General features: G+C 39.1%; 2 protein-coding genes across 4 annotated transcripts in view; both read right to left on the minus strand.

Annotated features, from left to right (window-relative positions):
* The window catches only part of RAD54B (RAD54 homolog B), a 95,121-nt gene extending 92,752 nt beyond the window's left edge, over nucleotides 1–2,369 (minus strand). The window contains exons 1-2 of the mRNA XM_060610918.2: nucleotides 2,238–2,369; nucleotides 1,261–1,411 (exon numbers count right to left, since the gene is read on the minus strand). Coding sequence (XP_060466901.1) covers nucleotides 1,261–1,395 — 135 coding nt within the window. The 5' untranslated portion in view covers nucleotides 1,396–1,411; nucleotides 2,238–2,369. The remainder of the gene's footprint in view (nucleotides 1–1,260; nucleotides 1,412–2,237) is intronic.
* A 9,573-nt stretch (nucleotides 2,370–11,942) lies between these two features.
* The window catches only part of VIRMA (vir like m6A methyltransferase associated), a 58,578-nt gene continuing 55,625 nt past the window's right edge, over nucleotides 11,943–14,895 (minus strand). For all 3 annotated transcript variants that reach the window (XM_060610923.2, XM_060610924.2, XM_060610922.2), the window contains 2 exons: nucleotides 12,976–13,119; nucleotides 11,943–12,290 (listed from right to left, as the gene is read on the minus strand). In XM_060610923.2, coding sequence (XP_060466906.1) covers nucleotides 12,136–12,290; nucleotides 12,976–13,119 — 299 coding nt within the window. In that variant the 3' untranslated portion in view covers nucleotides 11,943–12,135. The remainder of the gene's footprint in view (nucleotides 12,291–12,975; nucleotides 13,120–14,895) is intronic.

Here is a 14,895-nt window from a genome sequence, read left to right on the forward strand (position 1 = left end):
CTTACAAGGGGGTAGGTGAAGGAGGGAATAAGGAATTACTGTTTAATGGTTATAGAATTTCTGTTTGGGGTAATGAAAAAGTTTTCAAGTGAAAACAGTGATGACGGCTGCAAAACAGTGTGAGTATAATTAATGCCATTTATCTGGCACACTTAAAAATGGTAATATAGGGGGTACCTGGGTGGTTCAGTCTATTAAGCAGCCGACTTTGGCTAGGGTCATGATCTCATGGTTCCTGAGTTTGAGCCTCCCCCCCCCCCCCCATCGGGCTCTGCACTGACAGTTTGGAGCCTGCTTGGGATTCTCTCTCTCTGCCCCTCCCCCACTTGTGCTCTCTCAAAATAAACTTTTACAAACAATGGTAAAATGGGAAGGGGGGGGGCCTGGGTGGTTTGGTCAGTTGAGCACCAACTCTTGATTTCAGCTCAACTCAAAATTCCAGGGTTGTGGGATCAAGCCCCGCCTCCTGCTCCTCGCCGAGGATGGAGCCCGCTTGAGATACTCTCTTTTTCTTTCTCCCTCTCTCTCCCCTCCCCACTCCACCCCTCTCCCTGCCTCGCACTCTAAAAATAAATCTTCTAAAAAACAAAAAAGGTAAAATAGCAAATTTTATGTTATATATACTTTATCGCAATAAAAAAAAAAAGGAGAGGCGCCTGGGCAGCTCAGTCAGTTAATCGTCTGACTCTTGATTTCGGCTCAGTCACGATCTAGAGGTTCTCAGGGTTGAGCCCTACATTGGACTGCAGGGTGTTGGTGTGGAACCTGCTTGGCATTCTCTCTCTCCCTCCTCTGTCTGCCCCTCCCCCATGCTCACTTGCGTGCTTGCACTCTCTCCCTCTCAAAATAAATAAATAAACCTAAAAAAATAAAAGGAAAAGAAAAAAGGAAACATACAAAATAGTGACTGTAATCATTACTTACATAGTCTCCTCAAATCACCTTACCTAAGGTTTTCACTTATATGGTAGTTTTAAAAAGAACACTGGTTACAATAATTTATTTTTACAATTCCTTCACAGAGGTTATTTTTTACTGTTAACAGTTTACTCTAGAGATCCAACTGCGTATCATTCCTTTAAAAAAATGATTTTAACCATTATTTTAAGGTTTTGGGAAGACTTTGTCAGAGACAGTAAAAACTCCTTCAGGCGATAAGTGTCGTTAACTCCTTAAATGACATGTTAAAAAAAAAAAAAAAAACATGCTTCTCTATATTATGCTTCTTTTATTTTATTTACTTATTTATTTTATTTTTACCTGAAGTAATTTTACATCTGGACTCATCTTTGTAATCTCTTCATCTGGACTTGGATTACTCCTTCCTGGTGGTATAAATTTTACTTTTTTGAAGGAATTCCCCTGCAACTGACTCGGTGCTGCAGATCGTCTCATATTCAGCAGTACCAACCTAAAAAACACCCAAAACAGAAATCATCTACGAATCTGACAGATTTAACCCCAAAACATAAAAACAGTTCATCCCTACAACCCTATCTTTAAAAATATAAGAGAATAAACCTGTAAAAAGCCTTAGAAAACAAGTTTAACAGCTAGTAACATTTTATTTTCATCACAACGAGCTACTGAAAAGAATATAAGATTTAAATTGAACGGTGTAAACTTGAGGATGTGGATTTTGATAATACTATGGATTAGATAATGATGATGTAGTCTTTGAAGAATGCAACCATTAAACCTCTAGGATACAACAACGTTAATAAAACAGCCAAGAACCAGCAACAGACCTGCTGTTTCTGCTTTTGGCCTTCCAACTACCATAGGCAGCAGCTACACTTCGTGACTTAAGTCGTTCCTCTCCTTTGTGGCCCCGCTAAACGTGCCTACAGACATCGTCTATTAATTAATCGGTTTGTACCGTGCAACATAATGTAGACTAGCCCTGGGGGAAAGAAACCCAAGACCCACAGAAGCAAAGCAGGTGGACAGCTGGGGGACCACTGCCCAGAGTCGACTCTCCCTGGGACACTACCCCCCTCCCCCATCACAAACGCACCCCTACCGCCGGCCTTGGCACCAGCCACCCCGGAGCCAAGAGCGAGGGCGTCCTTTACACTTCAGACCGCTCTCCCCCCCGCCCGCAGGAGACGGCCGCGGCCGCTCCACCGCCTTCCTTCCCTCCTCCCCGGAGGCCTGCTCCAGCGCCTCTCCTGTTTTGTCCCACACAAGCGCACACACCACCGCAGTCTCACAAGCCTTCCCCTCCAAGGACGCACCGGCGACGACCCAATAGAAGCCGCACATCCAGGGAAGAAAAACTCGGGTAAACAGAAAACACCTCGCCACCCGAGGAGCTTAAGGCTCCCGCCTCAGCGCAGCCTATCGCGAACGAGCTAGCCGCGCGTGCGTACCACCTTCCTGCGGCTGCGCCTTGTTCAGCCCGACTCTGATTGGACGACCTTAACTGCGCATGTCTCTATGCGTTTCCCTTTATTTGTAGTTTGGTTCAATTCAAAAATATTTGGTTGGAAAAATATTTATTTGTTTATTTGTTACTTATGTCCTATAATCAGACATGCTGTAGGTGCTGAGGCTACAGACTTCATTTTCAACAGACGACCCATCTTAAATCTGAGACCACCTACATGGATATGTCCATACAGTTAGATGGTCTGCTTAGAAAAATAATATGCAAATATGCCGATTTTACCATAAAGCTCCTAAATTATGCAGCATTTTAAGAATAAAGTGACTTCAGCAACGTGGTTAAAATAATATAGGCCCTTAAAGTACCTAACCCAAATAGGTAAACTAACCTTTTAAAAGTGGTGTGACACCTTTTAATATAGTGACAAGCCATGTATAGGTCATAGGCCTTTTAATGTAGAAGTATCTCCAAACCATGTCACTGTCTGTAGTATCTACAAAAATACTCCAGTTTGAACAAGAAACTTAGAAATGTGTGAATAGAATAATTTTTATTATTTAGCCTGATTTTGGAAAACACTTAACTCTAAAATATAGGTAAAGAATTAGAGAATATTAAATTTTACCTAACTGTGGTAGACTAGTATTCTTTTTTGAAATTTTGTATTTTATTTTAAACTTTTATTTTGAGAGGGGTGCCTGGGTAGCTCAGTTGATTAACCTGACATCAGCTCAGGTCATGATCTCCTGGTTTGTGAGTTCAAGCCCCACCTTGGGCTCTGTGCTAACAGCTCAGAGCCTGGAGCCTGCTTCAGATTCTGTGTCTTCCTCTCTCTCTGCCCCTCCCCCTGCTCACACACTCTCTCTCTTTCTTTCTCTCTCTCTCTCTCTCAAAAATAAACATTGAAAAAAAAATTTTTAATAAAAGTTTATTTTGAGAGACAGAGTGTGTGGGGAGGGGCAGAGAGAGAGAGTGAGAGCCAAAGAGAGAGAGAGAGAGAGAGAGAGAATCCCAAGCAGGCCTCTCTCTCTCTCAGCACAAAGCCCAATGTGGGGCTCAAACTCACAAACAATGAAATCATGACCTGAGCCAAAGTCAGACACTTAAACGACAGAGCCACTCATGCACCCTGTATTTTATTTTATTTTTAAGTGAACTATAAGCCCAATGTAGGACTTGAATTCAGACCCTGAGATCAAGAGTCACATGCTCTACCAACTGAGCTAACCAAGTGCCCCTGTATCATTTTTTATATACTAAATTGTTACAATTCTTTGGACTTTATTTTAGCAAAATTCGTGTTTTAAATAAAGATGTTATGAATTGCATAACAGCAAAAGTTAGGATTAATTTTCTACAATAAAGATAAGGACAAACAGCAAAATTATAACTGATGAGCATAAACCAAAAGAAATATAGTCCTAGTTAGAATACAGCAGATAAAATAACTTTTCTTTGAAACAGTAAATTTCAAAATTTCAAAAGGCTTATTTATATTTTATAGGAATTGTCTATGGAAGAGAAATCAATCTCACTTTTTATTCTTTCTAATAAAAATTATCATCATGAAATATTTAGTTTACTTCACTTAATTGTTTTATGGTATTAGATAATGGTGGGCTAGAAAAAAAAAGATAGTGTAGAAAGATACCTGTCATTTTTGTCAGAACGATTACAACTACTTCTCAATACTAACATAACTTATTACATAAATGATTTTAATTTTCTGCATTTTAATGACAAAGTCTACTACTTGCACCTAATGATAAAGAAGATAAGTGAGTGCTAGATAGTGAAAAGGCATAAGAAGAGTAAAGCAGAGATGGGGGGTATTGAAACTCTAGATAGGGTAGCCAGGGAAGGCCTCTTTGAACAAAGGTCCTGAAGCAATAGTGTATTTAGGGCTGGTAGGAACAGTCAGAAGGTGGTAGCTGGAGCAAAGTGAGCTCAGAGAGTAGTAGATGAGGCCAAAGAAATACCAAAGAGGGGTGAAAACAGGGGTAGAAACCTGTGGACTATTGTAAGAATTCCAGCTTTTATTCTGAAATGGGAGGCCATTGACGGGTTTTGAGATGAATTAGGAAGCTATTACCATAACTCAGAAAAGAGACAATGGTGGTTTGGCAGCAGAGGTGGAACAATTAGAGTCTAGAAGTCAAGATCAAAGCAGAGTATGAGAGAAACACAGTAGGGAAGAATGACTCTAAGCGTTTTGGTGTGAGAAATTTGAAGTATGGAGTTGCTATTTATTGAAAATTTAAAAAAAGAAGACAGCAAAGGAGTAATGATCACAGCAGGGGAATATTCAGAGCTCAATTTGAGTATGTCAAATTTAAAGTGATTGCTAGAAAACTGGTGGAGATGTCGAGATGCAAATCTGGGTGTCACAGGACAGGTCTGGGTTGGAAATTTAGAGGAACCAATATGTAGAGATGCTATTTAAAGTTACGACACTGAAGGGTGCCTGGGTGGCTCAGTAGGTTTAAGCATCTGACTCTGAGTTTCAGTTCAGGTCATGATCTCACGGGTTCGTGAGTTTGAGCCCCGTGTCAGACTCTGTGCTGACAGTTTGGAGCCTACATAGGATTCTCTCTCTCTGCCCTCCTTTGCTCATGTACTCTCTCACTCTCTCTCTCAAAAATAAATAAATTTAGGGGTGCCTGGGTGGCTCAGTCGGTTAAGCATCCGACTTCAGCTCAGGTCATGGTCTCATGGTTGGTGAGTTCAAGCCCCATGTTGGGCTCTGTGCTGGCAGCCCAGAGCCTGGAGCCTACTTCACATTCTGTGTCTCCCTCTCTCTCTGCTCTTCCCTCCCTCGCTCTCTCTCTCTCTCAAAAATAAACATTAAAAATAAATAAACTTAAAAAAATTCTTCATCTAGGCAATTTTGTGGATGCAGATATCTTTGTAAACAAATGTTTTGATAAACTTTAGTTCATTTCCTTCCCTTCTTTACTCATTGAGTAAGTACTAAAATTTTATCACCACTACTTTCTGTAAGGACATTGTACTGTGTCCCAGGTTCAGTTAACATTAGACCTATCAGAAGTAAAAGTTTCTGGGGCAGCTGGGTGGTTCAGTCGGTCAAATATCCGACCCTTGATTTCAGCTCAGGTCATGATCTCATGGTTCGTGAGTCCACACTGCCAGTGCAGGGCCCACTTGGGATTCTCTGTCTCCCTCTCTTTCTCTGCTCCTCCCCCCCACTCTCTCAAAATAAATAAACTTTAAAAAGTAAAATAATAAAATGAAAGCCAAGAACTCAGCATAATTTTTTCCAAATACCTCAAAACTATGTTCCATTTAAAACCCAAGAATATATAATGATATACTAACCAGAATAGGGTCATTAAAAAAGTATACCTCCAAGATATTTATGCAGCATGAAACAATGCAGCATAGTTAAGAACATCTTAGATATGAAAGACATCGACAGAAGAACTTAGAATACAACAATCAGAAATGCAATTTCCAGGGTGCGTGGGTGGCTGAGTCAGTTAAGTGACCAACTCTTAGTTTTGGCTCAGGTCATAAACTTTTGGTTTGTGGGTTTGAGCCCCACATCAGGCCCCATGCTGACAGTGCAGGGCCAGCTAGGAATTCTTTCTCTGCCCCTTCCCCACTCGCACACTCTGTCTCTCTCTCAAAATAAATAAGTAGAAAGAAAGAAAGAAAGAAAGAAAGAAAGAAAGAAAGAAAGAAAGAAAAAGAAGGAAGGAAGGAAGGAAGGAAGGAAGGAAGGAAGGAAGGAAGAAATGCAATTTCCAAAGCAGTCTGTAGTCAAGTATGGAAGCACAGAAAACAAAACTAGATTCTGCAGATGCGGTCTAGCACCACAAACATAAAGGCAAACTTTATACATAACATGTTAGGGAAGGAGTGGCTTTGGTACACATAGCTTTTAGCAATCTCTCCTCTGTTCCCCACCAGATTGAAAAACTATTCATTGCCCATAGTTTCTCACTTCTCTATAATTCAACAAACAGCATTGTGGATTCTGCTTACCTTTCTCCAAATTCACACTCCAAAAAAACTACCATCACAGAAATTATAAAATCTTTCAAACTGCCCAATCTAGTAGTCTTTTCACCTTCACCTTTTGAGGACTTGTGTAGCAACTTGTGTAGCTGTCCCTCCCTTCTCCCACTAGAAAGGTATTTCAGAGCAGTAACTGCTTTGTACTATTTTATGCCATCGTGGCCTAATATAACTCTAGAGGCATTACAGTATCTGGGAAACATCTTTTGTATTTGATCCCTCCATTTCCATTACCATTGTCTTAGCTTAGGACATTACTTTTCATTTGGGTCACTGGATCCAAACCTGGCTGATTATCAGAATCTCCTGAAAAGCTTTTTAAAAACAGATTAGTAGGTCCCTGGAACCTCTATTTTTAAGTTTTTTATTTATTTTGAGAGAGAGCGAGCATGCATGCACACCTGTGCACAAGATGGGGAGGAGCGGAGAGGAGGAGAGAGAGAATCTCAAGCAGGCTCTGCACTGTCAGCAAGAAGCCCCATGTGGGGCTTGAACTCACAAACTGTGAGAGCATGACCTGAGCCAAAACGAAGAGCCGGATGGTTAACCCGATGAGCCAACCCAGGAGCCTCCTGGAACCTGCGTATTTAATGACCTCCCCAGATGATTCCTAAATTTTAAAACCACTGAGAACATATCAGTGGTTCTCAAAGTGTTAGGGTGCATCAAATTTTAGCAGAATTGTGTGCAGGGCTTGTTAAAGCACACATTGCTGGGCCCCAGTTCCAATTTCTTAGGTCTGGGATTGTGCCTGGGAATGTGCATTCCTAACAAATTCCCAGGTGATGCCAAGCTGCTGGTCTGAGGACCACTCTAGAAATCACTGATTTAGATCTTTGCTGTAATTGCTTAATTGCTGTTTCTGCTTGGGCTCTTCCCTCTCTAATCCATTCTTACTGCACTAGAGCTGTCTTTCTACTTTTTAAATGTTTTTATTTATTTTTGAGAGGCAGACAGACAGAGCACAAGCGGGGAAGGGGCAGAAAGAGGGAGACACAGAATTCAAAGCAAGCTCCAGGCTCCAAACTGTCAGCACACAGCCCGACGTGGGGCTCGAACTCACAAACCGCAAGACCATTACCTGAGCCGAAGTTGGATGCTTAACTGACTGAGCCACCCAGGCGCCCCGATATCTTTCTAAAGCATAAATCTGATTATGATTAACTTATGGAAAACATCTTTCAGTCACTCACCAATAGTAGATGCTTATAAAGGTGTGCCAAGTTTAAAAATGTCATTCATATTAACAAAAATTCTTATTTTGTTGCTGAGCACAGCAAATAAGAGACCTTTCACAATTTAGCCCTGTCTCCAAGTACACATTCCCTCCACTTCTTCTACCCTTGATCCCAGCATCCAATACTGGCCAAAGTAGACTACTCACTGTTCCTTGCATTTTCGTATCATCTACCACCTCCTTATATTTAAAAAATATTACCACATGCTCCTGAGCATCCTGGAACTTATTAGAAACTGGACTATCTTGGGGCGCCTGGGTGGCGCAGTCGGTTAAGCGTCCGACTTCAGCCAGGTCACGATCTCGCGGTCCGTGAGTTCGAGCCCCGCGTCAGGCTCTGGGCTGATGGCTCGGAGCCTGGAGCCTGTTTCCGATTCTGTGTCTCCCTCTCTCTCTGCCCCTCCCCCGTTCATGCTCTGTCTCTCTCTGTCCCAAAAATAAATAAAAAACGTTGAAAAAAAAAAAAAATTTAAAAAAAAAAAAAAAAAAAAAAAAAAAAGAAACTGGACTATCTTCACTTAGAATGTATACTACAGAACTATTATAAAAGTATCCCCAAACTAAAAACTTCCCTAAAGTCCCATCAAAATGCTTCAGTAGATCTACAGAGCTGTAACTCTATTCCTATAACTTCCACATTATTTCTCAAGCAGGCACTAATTCCTATGACTTCAGAAATAATTTAGTTAAATAACAATTTAGTAAATAATATTGCTCTACACATCAAAAAAGAAAAAAGTCAAATATATACTTTCTTTAATCTTCAAGACATAGTGAGGTAGGTAAAAGGAGATAGATTTAGGATAAGAGATTAAAGTTTATTAAAGTTGCACAGCTAATAGATGATAAAGCTGTTCTCAAATCCAAGCTTTTTGGCTCCAAAGAGCTCCATAGCATCATGTCCTACCACAAATTTACTTGGTAAATTTTACTGTCTCAAATGAGGTAAGTTTTTGCAATAATCCAGTTCCAATTTCTAAAACAGATGTTATCAAACTCTTCAGGATGGAATCCTCTGGCCACATTTTGCCCTGCACTTGTGTTTTTTTGGCTCATATAGTTATTAACTGCTGCATTTGGAAAATGCTTACGTACACACAAAGAAAAAAAATTGTTCACACAATGGTCCAAATTTTTGACTTCTCTGTTTTAAGTTTATGTATTTTGAGAGAGAGCAAAAAGCGGGAGGAAGGGGGAGACGGAGAGAGAATCCCAAGCAGGATCCGTACTGCCAGTGCAGAGCCTGACAAGGGGCTTGGTCCCACAAACCATGAGATCATGACCTGAGGCTAAAACAAGTTCACCACTTATCTGCTTGAGCCACCCAGGCGCCCCTTGGCTTCTTTGAAAGAATCGGAAGTGAAGCCCCTGAGTAATAAAAAAAAAATTTTTTAATAAAATCAGAAAATGGGCCACCTGGGTGGCTCAGTCAGTTAAATGTCCGACCTCAGCTCGGGTCATTACCTCACCATTCTGTGCTGACAGCTTGGAGCCTGGAGCCTGCTTCAGATTCTGTATCTCCCTCTCTCTCTGCCCCTCCCCCACTCACACTGTGTCTCACTCTCTCAAAAACAAACATTAAAAAAAATTTTTTTTAATAAAAAATAAAAAAAGTCAGAAGATGCATCAGCATTGGACCTATCAGTCTTCCAAGTTACTGATCAGCTGAAGCTGAAGCCTAGTCTCCTTTAACACTGCAGGCACTCTCCAGAGCCACCTGCTTCAACTTTCCCTATTTTCACTCTGGAACTGAAGCCAAAATACCAACTAACAACTCTTCTCCAGTTTTCACTGTCTGTTCTTCAACTGATTCTCTTCCCACATTTGTTACTTTCCAGGCCATTGCTAGTAGTTGAGTTTGCAACCTTTTCTCTAGCTTATGAATTTATAGGACCCTTATAAAATCTTGCTCATTAATTATTGATCTATCTGGCCTATGAATTTAAAAATAAAAATCACGTTTTTCATCTGAACTAGTCTTTATGCAAAAATAATTCCAGAGATGTTATATATGATCTAACATACAACTCTAATGTCTTTTTTTTTATTTAGCTATTTTAAAAAGTTACTTTAAAAACTTATTTGAGTTTTCACAAATTTTTTTGTTTATTTTTGAGAGACAGAGTGTGAGTGGGGGAGGGACAGAGAGAGGGACACACAGAATCCAAAGCAGCCTCCAGGCTGAACTGTCAGCACAGAGCCCAATGCAGGGCTTGAACTCACGAACCCTGAGATCATGACCTGAGCAGAAGTCGTATGCTTTACCTACTGAGCCAGCCAGGCGCCCCTCTTTTTTCTTATACTTATGAAAAAATACAAATCATTCAATTAAAGACTTAACTCAGTAACTCCTTGTATTATATGTTAAATAGAATATAAGTTTTATTCTTAAAGGTATTCTCCATTTTCATTAATTTCTAAATACCATTCAAAACTTTTCCTGAAATGTCTTATGTAAAACAAAGTAGTTTTGCAAATAACGCATATACCCATTTTACCAAAGTACATATAATATAAAATTGATTTATTTTTGAAGGTATGTGACCTTCCATAGAGATCTAAATATATATGACAGCAAACATCCCCCAGTTATCTATCTGGCTCACTTTAGAAATGACTAAAACAGAGTGTTAAGCCTTTGGAATTAACACTTCCCTATGATAAATTAATTTTTATCTTTATTATCATTCAACCTAAAACGTAGCTTCATACTTCTCCAAGATGGAAAAAAAGAGGTATAGAATTACAAGCTAGCCAACCTGGTTCTAAATCCTGTTTCTTTCACTTTTGAGTCAAGCTCCTCTTCAGCTTTCTCTATCTATAAAATTATGGTATATCTCCTTTGCTGGATTGCTATAAAAACTGAGTGATGCATGCATGAAAGGGATAGTCAACATGTTTATCTAAGACTCTTAATTACTCAAGACGTTTTAAATTTGTCTGGTATTAATTTGCATTTATGTTAATTTATTATCTTGGCTGGTCTGAAATATTGGCCTGAATCATCTAAGGCAAACAGCAGAAACAACTCTGATTATTTCTCAGAGATTATATTCAACTTAAAGCTAAAAAACTAGTCAAGTAATTATGTATTTGTATATAGCCATATGTTATTATTTAAGAAATGCAGTTACTTAAAAAACAACGATTTTTCTGTGTACTTATGTCAGACATGAGGGACAAACTTTGAATTCTAGCTAATGTGAAAAATGCATCTTTAGAGAGAATGAACTCATTAGGTTTCAGGAATGAAAGAGATTTAAGTTACCTTGGATTTTTTGAGGCTACTATAGTTATGAAAAGATTTCCATTACCTTTTCCTTAAATCAGAGTCTTTAGAGCTCAGAGCTCAGAGTTCTTTAAAGTATTTTCCAAACAAACATACTTTATATTCCCACAAATAGTTTGGCAAAACAGTGATATAGGGATGGCATGAGACTCATACACTCCTGTTGTTTAAGAACTCTATATTTTATGCCAGTTATATACGCTGAGTCAAGATACCCTTGGGGAAAATATGGCTATTTTCTCAAAGTTATCAACTTTATTTCTGTATGTAAAGTCCAGACTTTATTAGATGTTTCTGACTCTCAAAAGACCATTATTAGGCTATGTCTCATTTAGGCTTTAAAAAATTGCATAATAAAATAGCATAAGTAGGTATAAAGTTGAAACACAAAGTACGTACATATTTCTTTCTAATATGAAGAAGAGTGTCAGGTTTCTTTTGGTACAGCCAAAAGATTCCCAGCACCAGGGCATCCTAGTAAATTAACACAGATGTCACAGGGTATTTTAAATTTTTGAGAGTAACACATCTGTTGGACACAACACAAACTACTACTTCAAGGTACTTTAATTAGCACTAAATTTTCTCATGACAGTGTATCTTTGCAAAACCAGGTTTTCAGCAGTTCTGATAAAAAGTACTATGCAAAAAGCACTGTGGAACAGGAAATGATACTGATGGTGTCCAAGCTGGTTCCAAAGTCTAAGAAGGTGGCAGTGTTCACAGTTACTCATGGTTATGATATAAATTCTTATTAAGCTGTTTGGACCCACCTGTTAATAAATAGAAGTATTAGGTACTTCTTTTGGCTTAGCTGTGCTGTGAAAAAGTTACTGCAACACTAAAGGGCACCATGAGCTGAGAAAGTATTGAGGACATCTGTGGCATAGGCAAAAATACACTAAAACCAAAGTCACTTCATTGTTCATTTTCTACCTAAGAAATTTTGTAAATAGTTATATATGAAAGGGAAAAAATATATACAAACGTACATACAAAGTTTGGATTTTTATTGAAATCTTGTGTTAGGTATCAAACAAAATCTGCTTTCTTCAGATAAAAATATTCTCTCAGATGTCTCCAGATAACTGCTAAGTCTAAGTTGGTCCTTTAATGTCTTATTTTACTTTTATTGTCCTCATGAAATGTTCGTATACACTCAGGATGTTCCCAAAAGGATTTTTATCGTGTAAAGGATCGTACATGACGACCTCTACCACTGCCTCCACTGACAAACTTTCCTCTTGAGCCTCCACTGCCGCTATTTGCACTTGCCCAGGAAGGTCCAAGTCCCCCACGACCTCTGGAAGCACGGTCACGAGGACTTGGGCGGTAGCCTATAAAAAAAAGAATATAGTTTTTAGTCATAACACCCTTTACATTCCCACTATAGAAATAGTAACCTATAAAACTGAGCTCAAACTAAGAGAGGAATTACTCTTTGCCCCTTTAAAATCCGTGTGCAGGTTCTTTCTGTAAATGTGATGAAGACTGCTGAACTGTCTACCTTAAATAGGTAAATTGTATGATATGTGAGAATTATATCGCAAATAAAGCTGTTATAAAAAAGTAAGTGAATATGAAACCAAAAGCTACCTCTGACCAGAAGAATTCTGGACTTGATACAGTAATGTTTGAGGAAAAACAGGTTATGTGCCTACTCACACAACACCAATATTATAAACAAAAATAGAATCCACTGTATGAAGATATCTCTATTACTAAAATACTTTGGTCAAAAAAGTATCTTAAGGATTGGCTTTCATTATCAGCACATCACTGTGAAACTGCTCAGATTATACGTGTATTCAGAATCCAGAATTTTTTTATTCCCACAGAATATGAACATTGGGCATTCATTTGCAGATATAAAATTAAATTGACTTTAGAATTATAAGTCTATGTTCTAAAATATCCTCTCTCAGAATGAGAGTATATGACATCTGACAACTTAAAAAGGATTCACCCCCGCGCCCCACCCAATTCCCTGCCTCAGCGATATCAACTTGGAAGGATGTATACCTGTAGAACTAAGTGGTCGCAACGGTGGAAGAGGTCCTCTGTTAAAATTGCTCTGGCCTCCACGACTTTCATTGTAAGTTCCTCGAGGAGTATTCTGAGCACTCCAACTGGAGCCTCTTGTCCCCTCCCGACGACTGTAGTTTCCTAAAAAGAGAAAACACAATCAAAATCTACTATTTTCACAACTTCAACTGAATTAAAAAAGACTCAACAGGCGTTTCTTATTCTTCAAAGTAATGAAAGAGAAACAGTGAAATTCTGGCTTATATACTACAGTGTGGCAGCATCGTATGTGGTTAGAAGCAGAGGCTCTACAGCCAGACCGCCAGCATTCAAATACTGGTTCTGTCACTTACATTTATATATCCTGGTCAGCTGATAGTTTTCTCTTCTGTAAAGTGGGTGTACTAACAGAATCTACCTCAAAGGGTTGATATGAGAGTGTTTTACATAATAGTCCCAACACAGCTATGTATTTGCTATTAATATAAACTGCTATTCACTTTCACTACCAACCTCTTTAACTCAGCAGCATGAAAACATGTCAACAATCCACTAGCGAAGTATAATTTCTACAAGTATACCTAATTTCTGAAATCTTGAAACTTTTTTTAAACAAGGAATAATGTTTAATAAATCACAGAAGCAAAAAATATCATGCAGTAAGTTAAAGTAGCCACCTTTGACAATCAATAAAACAAGTTTTGTGGTTTTCTGTTACATTCCACAATAGTAGGGGCGCCTGGCTGGCTCAGTAGGTGGAGTATGCAACTCTTGATCTTGGGGTTGTGAGTCTGAGTCCCACATTGGGTGTAGGGATTACATAAAAATAAAATCTTTAAAAAAATTTTTTCCACAACAGTAACTTAAAATAAAAGAAACAAGATTTGTAACTTAAAGCTCTGCTGTGCAGGGGCGCCTGGGTGGCTCAGTCGGTTGGGCGGCTGCCTTCGGCTCAGGTCATGATCTCGCGGTCTGTGGGTTCGAGCCCCGTGTCGGGCTCTGTGCTGACAGCTCAGAGCCTGGAGCCTGTTTCGGATTCTGTGTCTCCCTCTCTCTGACCCTCCCCCATTCATGCTCTGTCTCTCTCTATCTCAAAAATAAATAAACGTTAAAAAAAAATTTTTTTTTAAAAAAAAGCTCTGCTGTGCAGTGGTCTCCCTAGAGCCCATAAGGAGGGTAGCATTCTGAAACAGGTATGACAGGTGTACAACATTTCAAATGGAATTCATTCGCAGGCAAAATCTTGAAATAATTTAAAACAGATTAAATAGGGGTGTCTGGCTGTCTCAGTCGATAGAACATATATCTCTTGACCTTGGGGTTGTGGATTCGAACCCTATGTTGGGTGTAGAGATTTAAAAATAAAATCTTAAGGGGCGCCAGGGTGGCTCAGTCAGTTGAGCATCCAACTCTTGATTTCAGCTCAGGTCATGATCTGAAGTTTGTGGGATCAAGCCTGTGTCAGGCCCTCCACTAAGTGTGGAACCTGTTTAAGATTTTCTCTCTCCCCCTCCGCCCCTCTCCCCTGCTCACACATTCTCTCTCTGTCTCTCTAAAATAAAATTTAAAAATAAATAAATAATTAAATCTTAAAAAAAAAAACCACAACAAATTAAATATAACATCAAGAAGCAAGTAGATAAGAGAATCAATGGTTAACTACGTAGAAGAATCCTAAGGAAATTGTTGGCAAGTAGAACTGTGAGATTGTATATGTACTATTCAGAAAGGATAAACACAATTTTCAATAAAAAAAGGAAAATAATTAGCCAACTGACTTCTTTTAAACTTATCACTAAACATGCAATTAATTAAATATTAACCTAAAAAAGATTTTTTCTGGGGTGCCTCGGTGGCTCAGCTGGTTAAATGTCCAACTTCAGCTCAGGTCATGATGTCGTGGCTCGTGAATTCAAG

This window comes from Panthera onca, chromosome F2, assembly GCF_046562875.1.
Source record: "Panthera onca isolate mPanOnc1 chromosome F2, mPanOnc1 haplotype 2, whole genome shotgun sequence".
Classification (NCBI taxonomy): domain Eukaryota; kingdom Metazoa; phylum Chordata; class Mammalia; order Carnivora; family Felidae; genus Panthera; species Panthera onca.